The following is a 16,569-nucleotide window of genomic DNA, read 5'->3' as shown; positions in this document are numbered from 1 at the left end:
TAATCAAATAGTGACATGATTAAATATGTTTTTAAATAAAATAATTATGTATTTAAATATTTTTGTAATTTTGATTAGTTGACAATTATTCCATTATTTGATTATGTATTTTTTTTTTAAAGATAAAAGCCACGATAGACAAGATTATGTGGTTATTAACTATAATAATACGAGATCGCATTAACCAAAAATATGTTTTATTTTGAAATCTACAGATGCTCGGTATATATAAAGCTTTTACTTTGAAGGGTCGACACGGTGTCCAAATACCTGTACTTTCACGGTTTCCTTCCGGATGGTTTTTCCGGTTGCACGGCTTTAGAAGCGGCGGACTTTCTGGTTCTGTTTCGTGCCACTGGGCGTTATTAATGTTTGCTACCTGTTCTTAGCCTTTTGTTTTTTCTTACTAAATGTCTTCAACTGAGGTCTGAAAGGTTCTCGTTATCAGTATGAAGCGTTTATGACTGTGACGACTCCAGAAAGTAAAGGAGCGCTTTGATAAGATAACAGCTGGGGCTGGTAATGGTTTTATCAGCTGACAGGTGAGACTGACGGTTGTGTTTAAAACGAGGTTTTGGTGACTGATTTAATGATTGACTGGTCACTCGCTTTTAGTTGGTACTAGCATTAGCATTAGCCAGCGGTTCTTGTCGCCAATCCCCCTCAGCTGACAGTCAGCCGCTCCAGCTTGAGATGCTAACGGCTAACACCCAACTCTTATACACTCGGGGATTAGACATTATGCCTTCATTGAAAAGTTTTGAATAAAATGTTACCACGAGGCTATAGCTTTTTGCAATAGTACTCGATACTGCCGAAAAAGTTAGTTAACTCTCAGCGCCATAGAAATGTATAAGACGTCTTAGGATACTAGGATATTTTAGGATATTTTTCACTCACTGGACACTTTAAGTAGAGCTTGCTAGTGTCGGCTTGGATTCTCTTTTGCAATCAGATTGGCCTTAATGCTTCACGCTATAGATTCAGCATTGAACCGGAAGCATTACGCAGAGATTTTTGTCCATATTGACATGACAGCATCACACTGTTGCTGCAGATTTGTCTGCTGCACATCTATGATGTGAATCTCCCGTTCCATCACATCCCAAAGGTGCTTTATTAGATTGAGATCTGGTGACTGTGGAGCTCACTCAAGTACAGTGAACGCATTGTCGTGTTCAGTAAACCAGTTTGTGATGATTTGAGCTTTGTGAAATGGTGTGTTGTCTGTCCCATCAGAAGATAGGAACACTGTGGTCATAGAGGGATGGAAGTGGTGAGCAACAATACTTCGTTATGCTGTGGTGTTTAAGCAATGCTTAGTCGGCACTAAGGTTCAAAGTTTGCACAGCACCACCAGCCTGAACAATTGATACAAGGCAAGATGGATCCATGCATTAATGTTTTCTGACCCTGTGCCAAAATGGAATTTGGACATTTTTCCAATCTTATATTTATCAGTTTTAGTTGTTCAGTTTAATGTTCTTTGCGTCACTGCAATTCTGACATTATGTGGTCATCCAGAATCATAAAATGAGACTTGGTTGAGTTTTTGTTTTTTTTATTTTCACAGGGTGTTGGGCTATGGTACGCATAACCAGGCTATAGTTTCAAACACACAACTGAGCTTTCTTTAAAATTACTGACGTTTTTTATAAGACAAATATTGAGTAGTTAAGTATAATAATTATGATGATAAGTATAGTGGAACTTTACTTTTTTTGTGCTCTAAAGCTGAATTGTATGTCTAGCAGGTAGCATATAAAAGACATGTGGATGGATAAACAGAGAGGAATCAGAGTTTCTCAGGAGGAGCTGCTCTGTAAGAACGCATGTGGTTACTATGGAAACCCAGCATGGCAGGGTTTGTGCTCCAAGTGCTGGAGAGAGAGGGCACGGGCCGCTGGAACCCCGAGAGAAGAAATTAGGTAAACTTTATTCACGCTGTTACGTTTGCTCATTATGTTAAAGTATATTGAAAATGTATGTGAGAATACTGCCCTTTAATATGACATCTGGATATGTGAGGGTATAACGCATCAGTCTAAATGCAGATAGAGAGACCTTCCATTTGTTTTCTGTCTCTCAGCTCGGGACAGAGATGTCTAATCCTTTCATTCCTCATAGACCGCGCAGTGATGGAACGCTCCCCACATTCTCCAAATTTGAGGAGAAGAAAAACATTGAGAAAGGTCGTCGAATTAACACAGTGAGAAGACTGTTCTGGGGCAGCCCATCGCCTCCAAAACCTCAAGGTAAAACTTTAGTTTTGTGGTTGTCTTAAAGTCATTATTAGGTCAACAGCCAGTTACAGCAGCTAGCCCCATTTGAGGTTGCCACAGCAGATCAGCTGCCTCCATTTCACCTTGTCCAAGCATCCTCCTCTGTCACACCAACCAAGGTGGCCCTTTTTACTTTTTTTCTGCAATCCTGTCTCTCTGAAATACTCAAAAAGAAGAATAACTTAATACTACCCAGCACCTCTGAATAGAAAGCCAGAATTCTTCCTCTAAACATTGTCATTAAGTCCATGAAGGTAAAAGTTTTAACCTTCACTCAGTATTTTTGCTGTCTGTAAGAAACCCCCCCCCCCCCCCCCCCCCCCCCCCCCCCCCCAGCAAAATGCAGAGAATAAGGCAACAGACTTTACTAATAATCACTGTACATAAACATCCACCATACCTTCTGCTGAACCAGAATGCACTATATATACTGTTTTGGTCTTTTGTACACATCCAAATTATACATACCTATATACTATATATAGTATTACCAGGCCTCTGGAGAACCTCAAGACATGTTAAGGATGTAATTTACCCATATTATATAGCTGTGTTGGATCAAGGACACATCTAAAACCTGCAGGACACTGGCGCTTGAGGCCTAGAGTTCCCTCACCCCTGGATTAGATTATCTGGCTATCTGTTTGGATTTTGCTGCCTCTTCACCTTTTGACTATTTGTCCCTCCAGAGTCTTCTGAAAGCCGTGCAAATGTGTTAAAAGCCTACGAAAACCTTGAGCCTGGAGACTTCACTGGTTTCCTAAAGATACTTCGGAGTCCTCCTTCCCAGCGCTTGCAGTCCCGCTGTACAGCTTTTCTCAACACAATGGAGGCATACCATGTAAGCAGTTTAAGCATCTAACACGACAATTATGTCACGAGCTAGAGGCATCCTGATCATCGATTCACGTCATCTTTGCAGGATCTGCCGGTGCAGAAGCAGTCAGACCTCGTGCAGGATTTTTATCAGTCTTTTGCTGAATATTTTAGCAGTGAGTACAGATCTGTTCCAAACTGTGTATGATGCAATATTTGTATTTAAAGTGGCTTTTAAATCGCTGTTTATGTTTTCAGGTTTTCCTGAAGCTCAGGTCACTCAGATAATGGAGCATGTAGAGAAGTTAATAATGACACGGCTGCACAAATGGGTTTTCTGCCATGACAGCTGTGATGATGAACAGAAGGACCTGGCTCTCCAGAGAAGAATCCGGTACATCAGCTGTGTTTTGTTTTGGTTTTACCCATCTTGGAAAAAAAATTCCAAACTTCTAATCCTGAGTTAAAAGTCAGGATTAGAAGTTTTGTGTTTTTGTTTTTTATAACTAATGTCTCTTATTTGCAGTTCTTTGAACTGGGTTACGCCGCAGATGCTAGGCGTACCTTTTCCTGATGAAAAGGTCTCTGTCACAGGCGACCCCTTTCTGCCTGCTATAACTGGTGATTTAAAATCTCAATACTTAAATGAGCAGTTTGATATGGTGGGAAATGCATTTATTTGCTTTCTTATCTAAAAATTGCATCAAAAGATTCATGTCATGAGCAGCTTTAATGCTGGTAACATATTACCTGTGTACGGGTCCAGGCTTGCCAACTGCAGCCTCGTATTTAACTCCCTGACATAAGAAAAGAAAAAGTGCATTTCCCAAAATGAAAAACTGTTACTTTAATGATAAAGGGAGGCATATTTTGTCAATGTCATAACATTTGAAATGAGTTCCAGCCTTTATTTTTCCCACAGCCATAATCGAAATGGATGCCAAACGAGCACCTCAAGACAAACTCGCGTGCGTTTCCAAATGCAGCCAGCATGTCTTCGAAGCCCTTTCCCGCTCAAACAGTGAGCCTGCTAATGCTGATGACTTCTTGTCAAGCCTGGTTTACGTGGTGCTGAAGGCCAATCCGCCTCGCCTCCACTCCAACATGCAATACGTGATTCGTTTTGGGCTCCCTCACAGTCTGATGGCAGGAGAGAGCGGCTACTATTTCACAAATTTGGTGAGTTGACTGAAAAGTTCCTCACCCATCATACACCACAGGGTGTTGTTAGACCTGTTAATAACTCATACGGGTGTCCGCATCTCTTTATTTAGTCCTGTGCTGTGGCCTTCATTGAAAAGCTGGATGGGCCGGCACTCAGCCTCAGTCCAGAAGAGTTTGAAGGCTACATGCTGGGTCAGCGTACTCCCTGTGCATTAAACAGGAGGCAGCAGGTGATCAGTGACACACAGAACCTGCTAGAAGACCTCAAAGGCAGGCAGGAGAAGCTGGACCAAGGTATGGATGCTCTCAATGCGCAGCTACAAAAGTGGGTGCAAGAAGTTCATTCACAGCTGGACGAGACCAGAAGCCAATTTGTCCTGGCTCAGAAGGAGATAACTGCTCAGAAGGAGGTTTTGTTGTCCACTCAGGATAATAAGGAGGAGTCAGTGCTGGTGCTTGAGGATCAAGACGGAGGTTTGAGGGAAACAGGCTGTTAGGCATTTCTATTAATAGAGCTAATCTGGCACTTGACTTTATTTAATCGTCAGCACTAACATTTGTAGGCTGCAGGACAAATGAAGCGTACTTTCCAGTGCCACATTTGCACATGCTCCCAATGCAGGAGTAGGGCATTTGTAAGCCAGCTGAAGATGAAGGAAACTTTATGCATGCAGTAACACAACGTTCACAGAGGTTTTAATGACTAGTCCAAATTATTTGCCCATCTGTCCAATTTAAGCATTGAGCCAATAAATCACATTCCATTTTCCAATAAGAGATCTCATATGTACTATCTAAGCACTCAGGGTACACAGCACTTACAGATGTAGAACAAACACTTTACAATACTTATTCACTATGATAATTTTGAATAGTTTTATACCATTGTGCCTTTATGTATGCTGCTCTGAAATTCCAAAGTAGGCTACAGGACAAGTTGGTGTGACTGTTCTTGACTAAAAGTCAGGGGTGTATTTGTGAAAGCTGTGTATTTGTTCTCAGCACGTGGGTGCAAAAAATCTTTAGCATGCACAAGCTGCACGTTGTTTACAGCTCTAGAAAGATTTCTGAAAAAAATCCAAGGGCTTCATCTAAAGATCTGTGATTGTATGTATCTAATATATTAAAGGTGACACATGATTGAATGTAATGTGTTTGGGTGTTTTCCTTCACTAAAGCCGATGATTATTTGCCATATTGCCAACAGAGAAGTTTTAGAAACTTGGCTTTTTGGAAAGTCAGACAGGTGTCAGATGTTGAAATGACTCAGTCCAATGACTGATAGTCCAAACCTGGTCCTCCTTTACTAATTTCCATTAAAAGCTTTAACTTTTTTTTTATTAAAAAAACAAAACTTTATCATATAAATGGAAAACTGAAAGGTTTCAAATTCATGCTGAGATTCTAGTAGCAATAACTGTCTGCATCTTATATGATTAGAAAAAACTGTTGGAGCTCTTTTGGAAAATAAATAAATTGGTATACAGGAAAAATAAAGTACTCAAAAAAGCCTCGCACTAATATTTTGTTTAGTTTTGGTGAGGGCAAAAATAGTGATAATCTCTTGCAACTTCAAAATTGTTATTTACAACCAGCATTACTGCATCATCAGGAGGGGGGCGGGGTCCTAGTCATTCAGGATACACAGGCAATAAGTTGACCTAATTTTTTTTTTTTTTTTTTTTTTTTTGTGAATATTGTTGCCTAATCTAGATCTTCAGTCGAGTGGAAGAGAGTCTCGGCATAATAACTAAGAGTAAAGTCGCATATAAACATATAAACAATGAGCTATATCAAAAAGGAGAGTTTTGAACCTAATCTTAAAAATAGAGAGGGTGTTTCTCTCCCAAACCAAACGAGCTTGTTCAACAGAAGAGGGCCCCGAGAGCTTACAGCTCTGCTTCTCAGATGGAAGCAGGTAGAGCACAAAAACATCTGAGCTGAGAGATGCACAAAAGGAAGAATCATTGATCACTGTTGTGTATGAGATGTCGGAAGTTTTTTATTTGGTCTTTGTACTGATGGAACCCAGTGGTGAACGTGTTTTCCACTGGAGTATAAAAAATATGAGCCAAAGTTTAAATGTTCCAGTTTAGGTATTTTTTAGAAATTCTATATGTGTCATTTAAATTATTAGTTATTTCATTCTAATTCTGCGCTTTTCGGCTGTAGTTGTTTTGGACACCATAACAATGACCAACAGTAATTTCATTATTATTTGTGCTGTTGGCAGTAATACCAGTTTAAAGATCGTCTAAAATGTTTTCGTACAACGAGCAAATCATTGAGGGGCAGCGGAGCGCTTTACTGCCAAATAAAGACAAGCGAAGAAGAAACAGGCGTTACACCGGAAGCACTAGTTGGAGCAGCCATGAAGATGACAGATGAAAACATTCCTGGAAACTCCGAAATAACAATGGATGATGTTAAAAACCTCATCAAGAAGAAAGATGAAATTGAAGAGCAGATAAAGGCGTATTACGATGTCCTACAAGACGTAAGTCGGCGACCATATTATTAGCAAAACGTAGCACAAAGCTAAGTCACAGTAAGGTTTTTTTAATCGCCTTTGTTTACTTTTATTTACAGCAGGGGGTCGGAGTTGAAGACTCTTTGGTGGATGCGGAGGGTTACCCACGAGCAGATGTTAATCTGTACCAGATTAGGACGGCTAGGCACAACATTTCATGTGAGCAGCAGTTTGTTTGCTTTCAGTGGTTTCCCTGACAGCTGGAGACACGCATGTCGTGTTTGACTGTGTGGCAGACAGTGTTGGTCAAGTTACTTGAAAAAAGTAATCAGTAACTAATTACTGATTACTTCCCCAAAAGTAATCCCGTTACTTTACTGATTACTTATTTTCAAAAGTAATTAATTACTTAGTTACTTTTTAAAAACACGATTTACAACCTGAATAGGTGATAAAGCGATAGATCTTTCAGCCCAATTCTACTTTTTCTGCATAATCCATCATACAAAATGTAATCAAATGGAAAAGTCCCTTTTTAAAACTTGTTTTATTAGTTTTAATCTTTTAACTTTATGCATCAAGCAAAAATTAAATTATATGCAACATTCTCTGACTGGAAGAAATTTGTTTAATATTTAAACCTATTTTCTGCACATTCCAGCACATAATTTTTTCTTTTTGTGTGTGTGTTTACACTCACTCTTTCAAATAGATGCAAGTAAAACACAGCAGAAAATAAATAAAATCAAAGACTAGCGCTCCTTTTGCTCTATTTTCACCTGTAAAGCAGGAGTCGGGTAGGCGGAGGTTTACCCTGGTGCAGGTGTGCTGCGGCGGTCAGTGGAAGAATCCGCGAGTTTCTCTGTGAGTTTCCCATTACGTCGTTGCGCACTCGGTGCTTGCTTGGAGGTTTAGGGGTTTTTTTCGCTGTAAAAAGAAGTTTTCTTCCCACGCACAACAGACGCTAATGTTTTTGTCACTTTTTATGGAATCAAACTCAAAGTAAGGTCAGTACTCGATATATTATCCACTGTTGATCTGCATACAGCTGTTGTCACAAACGTCGCACTTGCTTACGTCACTGTCATGAGACATTCTTGCAAAAAACCCACGGTTTTAGTAACGCAGTAACGCAGCGTTCCTACGGGAAAGTAACGGTAATCTAATTACCATTTTTTGCAATAGTAATCCCTTTACTCGTTACTTGAAAAAAGTAATCGGATTACAGTAACGTGTTACAAGTAACGCGCTACTGCCCATCTCTGGTGGCAGATAATGTCTCTTTATGTTGTGTGGCAGAAAAACTGATGTATGCTATCAAAGCACAAACTGATATCTCATAATTTACGCACACACCACGTGTGCGGTGCGTTTTTAAAAATTAAAGTAGTATTTCAGATAACTTATCTACGTTCCCAAGGCATGATGAAACAAAAGTACATGTTAATGGTCACTAAAATATTTTAAAGATGACACCAACAGATAATTCTATTTGGTTTTAAATACATGTAGTAAGCATTTTAAATGCCATTTATTTTTCTAAGATGTAATACACTTGCCAGAGTGTACACCAGACTGCACCCACCTTTGCCTTCAGAGCTGTATTAATGCTTCAATGCATAGATTCAACAAGGTGCTAAAAATGGGATGAACATGTTCAGCAACAATACTCTGGTAGGGTGGGAAGTTTAAATGATGCTCACTCAGTACTAAGGACCCAGAGTGGACCAAGAAAATATCCCCAACACCATTACACCACCATAATCTACTTGAACTGCTGATGCAGTGGATTCGTGCTTTTGTTGCAGCAGAAATGAAAAACTCATCAGACCAGGAAACATTTTTCCAATCTTCTGTTGTTTGATTTTGATGAGCCCCTCCCGATTGTAGCTGTAGTTTCTTGTTCTTAGTTGACAGGTGTAGCGCCTTGTGTGGTCTTCTGTTGCTGTAGCTCATATGTTTCAATGTTCCAGATGTTGTGAGTTCAGAGATACTCCAGCATAGCTTAAACGAGTGGTTATTTGAGTTACTGTTGCCTTCCTATTAGCTCGAAGCCATTCTCTCTCATCTGACCTCTGACATCAGCAAAGTATTTTCACCCGGAGAACTGCCACTTACTGGACATTTTCTGTTTTTCTGACCAGTCTCTGTAAACCCTAGAGATGGTTGGTTGAGAAAATCTCAGCAGATTCTAAAAGACTCAGACCAGCCTCCCTGCTACATTTAGTGTAGCTGCTGCCATGTTATTGGCTGATTAGGTATTTGCATTGACAAGCAGTTGAACAGATGTCTTCAACAAAGTGGCTATTGGGTGTATATTATATATTTTTGTTTACTTAATATGTTATTTAATGTTTTAATGTATACTTATTATTTATTATATTTCTTTGATTTCAGATTGGTTTTAACCCTATTAAGATATTTATTCTATACTCAGGTTTACAGAACGATCACAAGACCATCATGGCGGAGATAGAAGAAGCCCTACACAAGTTGCATGCTCGAGAGAAAGCCAAGCGGGAACAGGATGAGGCAGAAGCCCAGGAGGAGGCGATGGAACATCAGGTTACGCTGCCTCCACCTTTTGCACAGCTTGATGCTGTGACAGAGGGATCACCTGCCTGTGGAGCTGTGAGTGATGTGAACTTTTGTAGCTAGCAGCTGTTTTCAGTTTGTGCTGCAAAACATTGTTGGGGGGGTTCTCCTATAATTTTAGTGATTGTTTCTTTTAAAAGGGGCTCCGAGTCGGTGATCAGCTGATCGAGTTTGGTTCTGTGAACTCAGGGAACTTTCAGAACCTCCAGAATATTGCTTCTGTGGTGCAACACAGTGAAGGGGTAAGAACCACAGAAAACTCAATGGGCAATTAATCAAACTTCATTTCTTAATATTCCATTACAGTTTATTTTTGTTGATGCATGAAGCTTGTGATGCATAAGAAGTCATACTTTGCATATAATTTCATTTGTATTTAACTTTGTCATAATGAGAGAATGCAATGTTTTGATTTTTTGTTTTTGTTTCTTAAAAGCATCTCCCTTGTTGTTATTTGAGTCTGCAAACTGTAATTTGACATTCCTCTGCAGAAACCATTGCACGTCTCGGTGATCCGGGCTGGCCAGAAAGTTCAGATGAGCCTGACTCCACAGCGGTGGTCAGGCAGAGGTTTGCTGGGGTGAGTGTACGACTGTGGTAAAATGACATGTTTGATATAGACTCAAGCTCTCCCCCAGCTCAGGGGATGCATCCTTTAAAGGCTGACCGTGTTGCAGCACTGTAGCAAAGTCTCTCCCATTTCTATGCTGCCAACGAAGTTTGTGTCCTATCACATCATCTGGGAAAATGCCATTCTAAATTTTTACTGGATATAAAATCCAACACCTGCTCGGGGCTGTGAGAAGTTTTCAAATTTAAAAATGAATGAATGAATGAATAATTAATTTTCTTGCATCATCTGAAATACTGTGGTTTATTCTCTCACCCTCATATCCCTCAAAAATATACTACTCTACCTCTGCTGCTGTCACAGTTGCAGCTCAGTGTGGGCTTTGTGTCCTATGTAGTGCACACCTTCAGAGGATGCAGCTCCTGAGTTGTACGAGTTTGGAGATTAATAGATATTTGGAAACAAAAACAAGTGATGCCCTCAATGCCAAGAAAATGCTGAAAAATTGTTTCTTGGCATATTATTTCTACAATTTGCCATGTAGTGACACTAGTAAAACACTTTTTAGTACACATACTTAAAATTCATCATATCATGTCCATAAGAAGTAAAAAGTTATTCTTGATTTTTGTATTTTTCAGATGTAACATCGTTCCAGTTCAGCGATGATCACCCTAACACTTAAAGTTTGAAAACTCTCTCTGGCTTTTTCACTACTTTATGGGAACTTGGAACAATATCCCTTATTCCAGTTTTCAGAACAGGATGTATGAAAATAAAGCACCTCTGTTCAAGAAGTCATGCTGAGTTTACTGAGTGTGGAGCTGAACCTTGATTAGATTTCTGTGTGTTTAAAAAGCAGCTTTATGGTGTTCAGTGTTTGATTTCCTGTTGGGAGCACAGCTGGACACTTATTTATCTGAAGTGATGATGAGCTGACTGTGAGCACATGCGTGATTTGCAGTCCTCTGTTAATAAAGGCTTATTTTGAACTCTGTGGAGAAAAAACACCCAAACCTTTCTGAGATCACGATGGAGACAGCACTATTACGATTATTGTAAAAATGAAACAAAAACATACGTTTATTACGGTGTCTTTTTAATGTAAAAATAATGAAATCATAACAAAACGGTGTCTGTTTTAATTTTGGGTGAGTGATTTTTACCCAAGACGAAGAAAACGAGACTTATTTTCAGTCATGTCTGAATTATGTTTTTACAAACATGAGTACCAGCCTCGGTGAACATGAAGACAATCAGTGTTACTCCACATGTCCATAAGGCTATACTGCCTCACAAGTATATTTAAATTCACTGTATTAGTATGAGAAAACAAACACAAAAAAATCCCCCATCACATTGGTTGTTTCAGTTTCTTCTTTTTGGGCTTGACTATCTGTGGTAGCTGGATTTTGAAGGCAGTCCTAAAAAGAAAAAAACAATACATGATTTAAATGGAAGTTGAAGTTCAGACTTTAAGCTTTAAGGTGTTTAAATAAAATTTTGCACTGTTTAATTATTATAGACTTCTTTATACACAGCCCTTCACTTTCAGGTGCCTAAAATGAACTGATCAAACTAACAACATCACATAAGGTTAGTTTCAATAGTTGGATAAAGGTCCTTTGCAGTCAGTGGATCAAATGCTCCTTTTGCTCTTGTTAGATGCTCTGCTAGGCCTTCACCCAGGCTTGTTTGTGGGTCTCTGGTTTTAGTAGCTAAAAGCATATTGTATCGAGTTGAGGTGATTCAGCCATTTAAGAATATCCTATTTGGTTGCTTTTGCAGTATGCTTTGGGTCATTATCCATTTGCGTTGTGAAACTCAGCATTTGGCTGAGCAGAGAGTATAGACCTGCACGCTTCACAGTTCATCCTGCTACGGTTATCAGCATTCACAGCATCAACACTATTGGCTTGCCTCCACTGGGAGCCATACATGTCCATGCCATAACACTGCCTCCAATATTTTTAACAGATAAATGGTATGCTCCAGATCATGATCTGTTTCACTCCTCCTCCATACTTTTCACTTCCCATAATTCTTGGACAAGTTAACCGTGGTTTCATCTATCCAAAGAAAGTTCTCCTTAATTTGTCAAGAAATAACAGGGAAACAGGCATCACCTTGTCATAATGGTGGACTGTATATAAACAGGGCTGTATTTGCTGAACAGTTAATGTAATATTTTTTGGACCCCTTGAATTAAAACAGTCTGCACTTCAGACCTGATACAAATCCACTGTGCTGTTGTACAGAGGCAAAAAATGTTTTTGAAAAAGCCAATGTTCAAAGACATATGGAATAGGGTTGCCACGATTAGTCGACTATCAAAATCGTCGACGACCAATTTAATAGTCGACGCGTCGTTTGAAGCTTTGTAAGATCCCAAAAGACGCAGGAATAAGTAGAAGGGTTCAAGAGTGTAATAACGGACTGAGACAGAAGATGGCAGCGCTGCATGAAGAAGGATGCCAGCTGCCGTTAAACCTCGAAGAAGAAGAAGCTGTGTCCCAGAATTCATAGCGCGGCCCTGCTCAGTTTCCAACAATGGCGGCAGCTAGTTAGTTTTAATATTACTCTTATTATTCTTTCTGGGGCACAAAATAAACGTTTAACATTTTTCAGGCGAGGATGTAGCTGTGTAAACCTCAAATATCTGCTCAGTTTATGAAGACACCACATATTTTCAAAAGCGCTCCGACATTTTCGGAGACGTCTGTTACCCACCAGCTCGATAGCGAGCCGGGGTTCAAGGCTCACTAGAGCAATCGTTTTCAAACCCCCCGCTGTCTTTCGCTACTAAGGCTAAACATGATATACAAGTCAATTAGATCACTTACAAATGTTATTATTTGGCCTTTTTCAGTATTTTATTTGTTTCTGAGTAAATCGGTTTGGCTGAGATTAAAGTTATAGTTTTTACACAGCTGAATAAACGTCAAGCAGACAGCTGATTATCAGAATAGCGAGATGCTGGAGAATATACTAAGGTGTCCTGTTATATTTTAGATAGCAAGGAGCAGACGGCTGCGTTTAATAAACTCCAATGATAGCTAATGATAGTTAAATAAGAGCAGATGCATGCTGGTGCAATAAGCTGTACTTTGTACGTCCAATGGACGCGTGATCTGATTAGTCGACTAATCGCAAAAATAATCGGTGACTAGTCAACTATCAAAATAATCGCTTGTGGCAGCCCTAATATGGAAATAAGTGTACAGAATGTACACATGTAGATGTATTAGCACTACTCCACAAACACTGACACTTACTCGCATGTCGTACAAATGGGGCTGAAGTTGCAGAATACTAAAAACAAAAGAAACAGACTGATTAAAAAAAACATACTGCAGCTCTTTCCAGTAATAAAGACTTAAGCAATTCAAACTCACTGGACAGACAAACTGAGCACACATAACCGATTTCAATGAGGTTACGGTGGCAGAAACACGCAGCTCGATAGTCCACGTGTGCAGGCGGCGGCAGCACCAGCTGTGACCGCTGCTCAGAGTCAGGCAGGAACACCCACTGCTCAGAAGACAACAAAAACAGCTGTCGTTAGATGCAAATGAAACCAACCCCATTCTTCTTAATGCGTGTGAAACTGTACTGCACTCTCACCAACAGATACTGTGCAAGGGCGACTTTCTGTGGTATCTTCATGTACAATCCTCCAGTTATATCACAAGCCTGAAATGAGTATATAACGGTTATGATAGCATGGTAGAGGGCACACATCACATCACATGATAATCACCACACTACCTCACACTAAAGATGTTAATACACTGAAAAATATTTGTGTTAAGACAAAGTACTTTTCTTAAATACTTGGAAAACTGCAAAGTGGTGATTGTCCTTACAGAGCTATAAGAATTTACCTGCTGAAGGAGACCAGAGTCTGAATCCAACACACAGGCATCTATCAGGATGTTCTGTTTAAAACACAAAAACGTTTTTAAATTTAGCGTTTCATTTTTACCTTTCTACCTAAATAAAGATTACGCTGACTCACTGAACCATTTTATATTACAAACTGGTATTACAGGACAAGTACAACCTGGGCTTAGTTTAACTTCAGTTGATATCATAAATAGTATAATAGGTGAAGAAGGCTCCCAGGTTTGAAAAGTCAAGTGCCTTAAACCTGGATTCTTTCTAATGGCCACCAGGTGGCGACTGCTCTGGCTGCAAAAACACTTCCATTCTTATAGAAGTCAATGGGAAAACGGCTCCTCAAGCTTTACCTCTGTAAAGACGGTCTTGTTGAATTTATGGACTCAGCTGGTTAGTTTGGGTCATAATGAATAAAACATTTAACTCTATTTTGTAAATTTTGGCTTCTATGTGTAATAAAGAAGGATTAGTGGTTGATATTTCTTAAAAACAGCATGAAAATGACTTGGATGTTAAGTGATAGCAGATGTTTTTATATATAGTGTCAACAGCTTTACTTATTTCTGGGAGTTTTAAACTATTTTATTTCAACACAGCATTTCATTATAAGCATCTTTAGGTCCAACTTTTCATCTACAGCAGTTGCTGTAGTAAGTAAAGGGTAATTAAGTGTTAATACAGGACAATGATCTATTAATATTCTACCTGCTTCTGAGCAGCAAAAATCACATTCATGAAGTTCATGTACTGGAGAGCGCAGTCCTCAGCCGCTTTTACCACCTATACAGTGCAAAGCGTCAAAGAGGGGTCAAAGTCAGGTGGGGAAAAAAACTAAACAAAAGCATTCATAATATTTGAACATTTGGGCATTACCAGTATTCTTGATTTAATCTCTTGTCCAACTAAAAAAAGAGAGAGAAAATATATATATACACATTAAAGCAGGGTAAATGGAAAACTTCATTCAATAACTGGCATTAAGCATGTATAAAGATTAAATCACCTTCCAGCTCTTTCGTGAGCCGGTGAATATCTATATATTAAAGGATTAAGGTGAAAAAGTAAATAATATTGGTGGAAAATAAATAATCTATAGATATTTAACTTTAGAGCAAAACATCACATACGTTCTGCAACACAAACAAATTCTCTGGGCGACGATGGCATATAAATTAAAATTGCAAAAAAGAAAGATTAAATAAGTGATAGCATTCTATTTCTCTTCAAAATAGACACTAAATGTCCTCTAAAGTCAAGATTAACAATATTTTTCCTGCACTACCTACATATATGTAGGCCCATTTGACATTAATTACAGTAATTTTGTAAAAAAGCTATAAATATAAATATCTGCTTACAGTTTCCAGCACCTGTCTTACACTTCCTGGCTGATTCTGTGGAGTCGTGCACTGAATGCACTGTTTATTATTGCACAGTATGTCATAAATGATAAAACAGTCTGCACGAAAAGGATACAGCAGAGAGCTTTGGCGAGGGATCCGGCCAACAAAGTATCTGTTGAATTTCCCGTCACTTCAACTGAAATCATGTGAGATACACTGAATTTTAGGGAGCATTGTACAACATCTTTAAATACCTAAGAGTTTATCCTCGTAAATACACGCTTACTTTTTGACATTATGTTCCTGATCTCTTCGACAATAAGGTTATTGGCAGCAGACAGGAGTTCATATTTTCCATCTCCGCTTGAGGATACATCATTGCCACCACCGTCTTCTCCACTCCAGCTCTTACTGGGATACAGGAAGTGACTGAAAAAGTGAGTGGGAGAAAAGCGCGTATGAGCAGCGACAGCAGCAAAACATTAAACAGACAATACTTTATTCCTGGAAACTGAAACTAGTGGAAGAAATACTCAGACCAGCATATTGGATTCCACACCCACCAGCTAAACTGATAATCTGTTTGCACTGCAAACAGATGAACAGTTTTTGTTCATCTGATATTGTATTTCCTTGATTTTAAGACGACTGCTGTTTTTTATGTCCTAATATTTAAGTCCAAGAACTGACAGATAATATACTTTTCCACATGATGGTGATTCTCCTCTTAATATGGTTTACAAGCCTGTGTGTGGACCTCAGAAATTCCTCTGTGCAGTAAAACCCAGTGAAACTATGGTATGAAATTACCTGCCCTGGCAGTGGCTAGCAATGACAGCCAGCTTGTTTGTCCTAGCCATGGCCATGTGAGCGTTGCCCATCACCATGACTGCATCCATACACTTGGACAGGGTGAACTGGGCGGACACAGGGGTACATGGAGCGTTGTTTGGCATCAGAGACATTCAGAAAAACTTTAATGAGTCAGAGTAACCACAGACATCACAGCTAATACCTGTGGATCCCGCTGAGCCTGCTGCCCCCACCATATGGGGTTTACATCCACGACGATCACCAGGAGGTTGATTTCGTCCTCTAGGCAACATTTTTGAAAGAGATTCATCAAAAAGCACCTGAGTGTACAAAACAAATACTGCAAAGACTCATTATGAGCCAGGCTACATACCTGATGCCATCACGGCGGATTATTGTCTTGAAAAAGAGATGGCTTCTATTCTGCTGCTCTATCTTCTCTTAGTGCTCATACTTTATCGTAAACTTCAAACAATCTGCAGACAGCTAGGAGCGTATTAAAGTCCAGATAGTTTAGGAAAAACAATTATATGCAGGGATACGCACATTATTTCTCATCACTTACACCGCTGGCATCTCCAGGAAACGATTTCTTTCTTCTTCTGTGGTTTTTCA

General features: G+C 39.4%; 3 protein-coding genes across 4 annotated transcripts; 2 read left to right on the top strand and 1 right to left on the bottom strand.

Annotated features, from left to right (window-relative positions):
- Window positions 1-241: 241 nt before the first annotated feature.
- LOC309718509 (rab5 GDP/GTP exchange factor-like) lies at window positions 242-5,407 on the top strand. Of its 2 annotated transcripts, none has more exons than XM_082553836.1 (9): window positions 242-542; window positions 1,755-1,928; window positions 2,128-2,255; window positions 2,972-3,123; window positions 3,205-3,274; window positions 3,357-3,492; window positions 3,625-3,719; window positions 4,021-4,277; window positions 4,373-5,407. In XM_082553836.1, the coding sequence occupies exons 2-9, from the start codon at window positions 1,771-1,773 to the stop codon at window positions 4,757-4,759; spliced, it is 1,383 nt and encodes a 460-aa protein (XP_082409962.1). In that variant the 5' UTR covers window positions 242-542; window positions 1,755-1,770; the 3' UTR covers window positions 4,760-5,407. The 2 variants fall into 2 exon arrangements, with proteins under 2 accessions (XP_082409962.1, XP_082409963.1); XM_082553837.1 differs by having other exon boundaries at window positions 1,752-1,928.
- A 1,175-nt stretch (window positions 5,408-6,582) lies between these two features.
- Window positions 6,583-10,695, top strand: psmd9 (proteasome 26S subunit, non-ATPase 9). The gene is made up of 6 exons (XM_082553457.1): window positions 6,583-6,759; window positions 6,852-6,951; window positions 9,170-9,363; window positions 9,468-9,569; window positions 9,819-9,907; window positions 10,540-10,695. Exons 1-6 carry the CDS (start codon window positions 6,634-6,636, stop codon window positions 10,565-10,567), a joined length of 639 nt encoding a protein of 212 aa, XP_082409583.1. The 5' UTR covers window positions 6,583-6,633; the 3' UTR covers window positions 10,568-10,695.
- Window positions 10,696-10,976: 281 nt separating this feature from the next.
- On the bottom strand, window positions 10,977-16,566 carry gtf2h3 (general transcription factor IIH, polypeptide 3). Its single transcript, XM_082553451.1, has 13 exons — window positions 16,328-16,566; window positions 16,157-16,236; window positions 15,952-16,058; window positions 15,428-15,570; window positions 15,275-15,337; window positions 14,802-14,831; window positions 14,672-14,700; window positions 14,504-14,578; window positions 13,783-13,836; window positions 13,523-13,591; window positions 13,294-13,429; window positions 13,174-13,210; window positions 10,977-11,322 (listed from the first exon to the last, which is right to left on the bottom strand). Exons 1-13 carry the CDS (start codon window positions 16,335-16,337, stop codon window positions 11,253-11,255), a joined length of 903 nt encoding a protein of 300 aa, XP_082409577.1. The 5' UTR covers window positions 16,338-16,566; the 3' UTR covers window positions 10,977-11,252.
- Window positions 16,567-16,569: the final 3 nt, after the last annotated feature.

The sequence above is a fragment of the Aulonocara stuartgranti genome (assembly GCF_965226115.1).
Source record: "Aulonocara stuartgranti genome assembly, chromosome: 12".
NCBI lineage: Eukaryota > Metazoa > Chordata > Actinopteri > Cichliformes > Cichlidae > Aulonocara > Aulonocara stuartgranti.
This window is presented reverse-complemented; position numbering and strand designations above follow the sequence as displayed.

Excerpts from the sequence above, each read along its gene's own strand:
- LOC309718509 (XM_082553836.1), top strand. The coding sequence starts at position 1,771 with ATGTGGATGGATAAACAGAGAGGAATCAGAGTTTCTCAGGAGGAGCTG. Across the intron at positions 1,929-2,127 it reads ACCCCGAGAGAAGAAATTAG|ACCGCGCAGTGATGGAACGC; the intron begins GTAAACTTTATT and ends CATTCCTCATAG. Across the intron at positions 2,256-2,971 it reads ATCGCCTCCAAAACCTCAAG|AGTCTTCTGAAAGCCGTGCA; the intron begins GTAAAACTTTAG and ends TTGTCCCTCCAG.
- psmd9 (XM_082553457.1), top strand. The coding sequence starts at position 6,634 with ATGAAGATGACAGATGAAAACATTCCTGGAAACTCCGAAATAACAATG. Across the intron at positions 6,760-6,851 it reads ATTACGATGTCCTACAAGAC|CAGGGGGTCGGAGTTGAAGA; the intron begins GTAAGTCGGCGA and ends TTTTATTTACAG. Across the intron at positions 9,908-10,539 it reads TCAGGCAGAGGTTTGCTGGG|ATGTAACATCGTTCCAGTTC; the intron begins GTGAGTGTACGA and ends TGTATTTTTCAG.
- gtf2h3 (XM_082553451.1), bottom strand. Across the intron at positions 14,832-15,274 it reads CCTCGCCAAAGCTCTCTGCT|ATATTCACCGGCTCACGAAA; the intron begins GTATCCTTTTCG and ends TTTAATATATAG. Across the intron at positions 13,837-14,503 it reads TTTTTGCTGCTCAGAAGCAG|AACATCCTGATAGATGCCTG; the intron begins GTAGAATATTAA and ends TGTTTTAAACAG.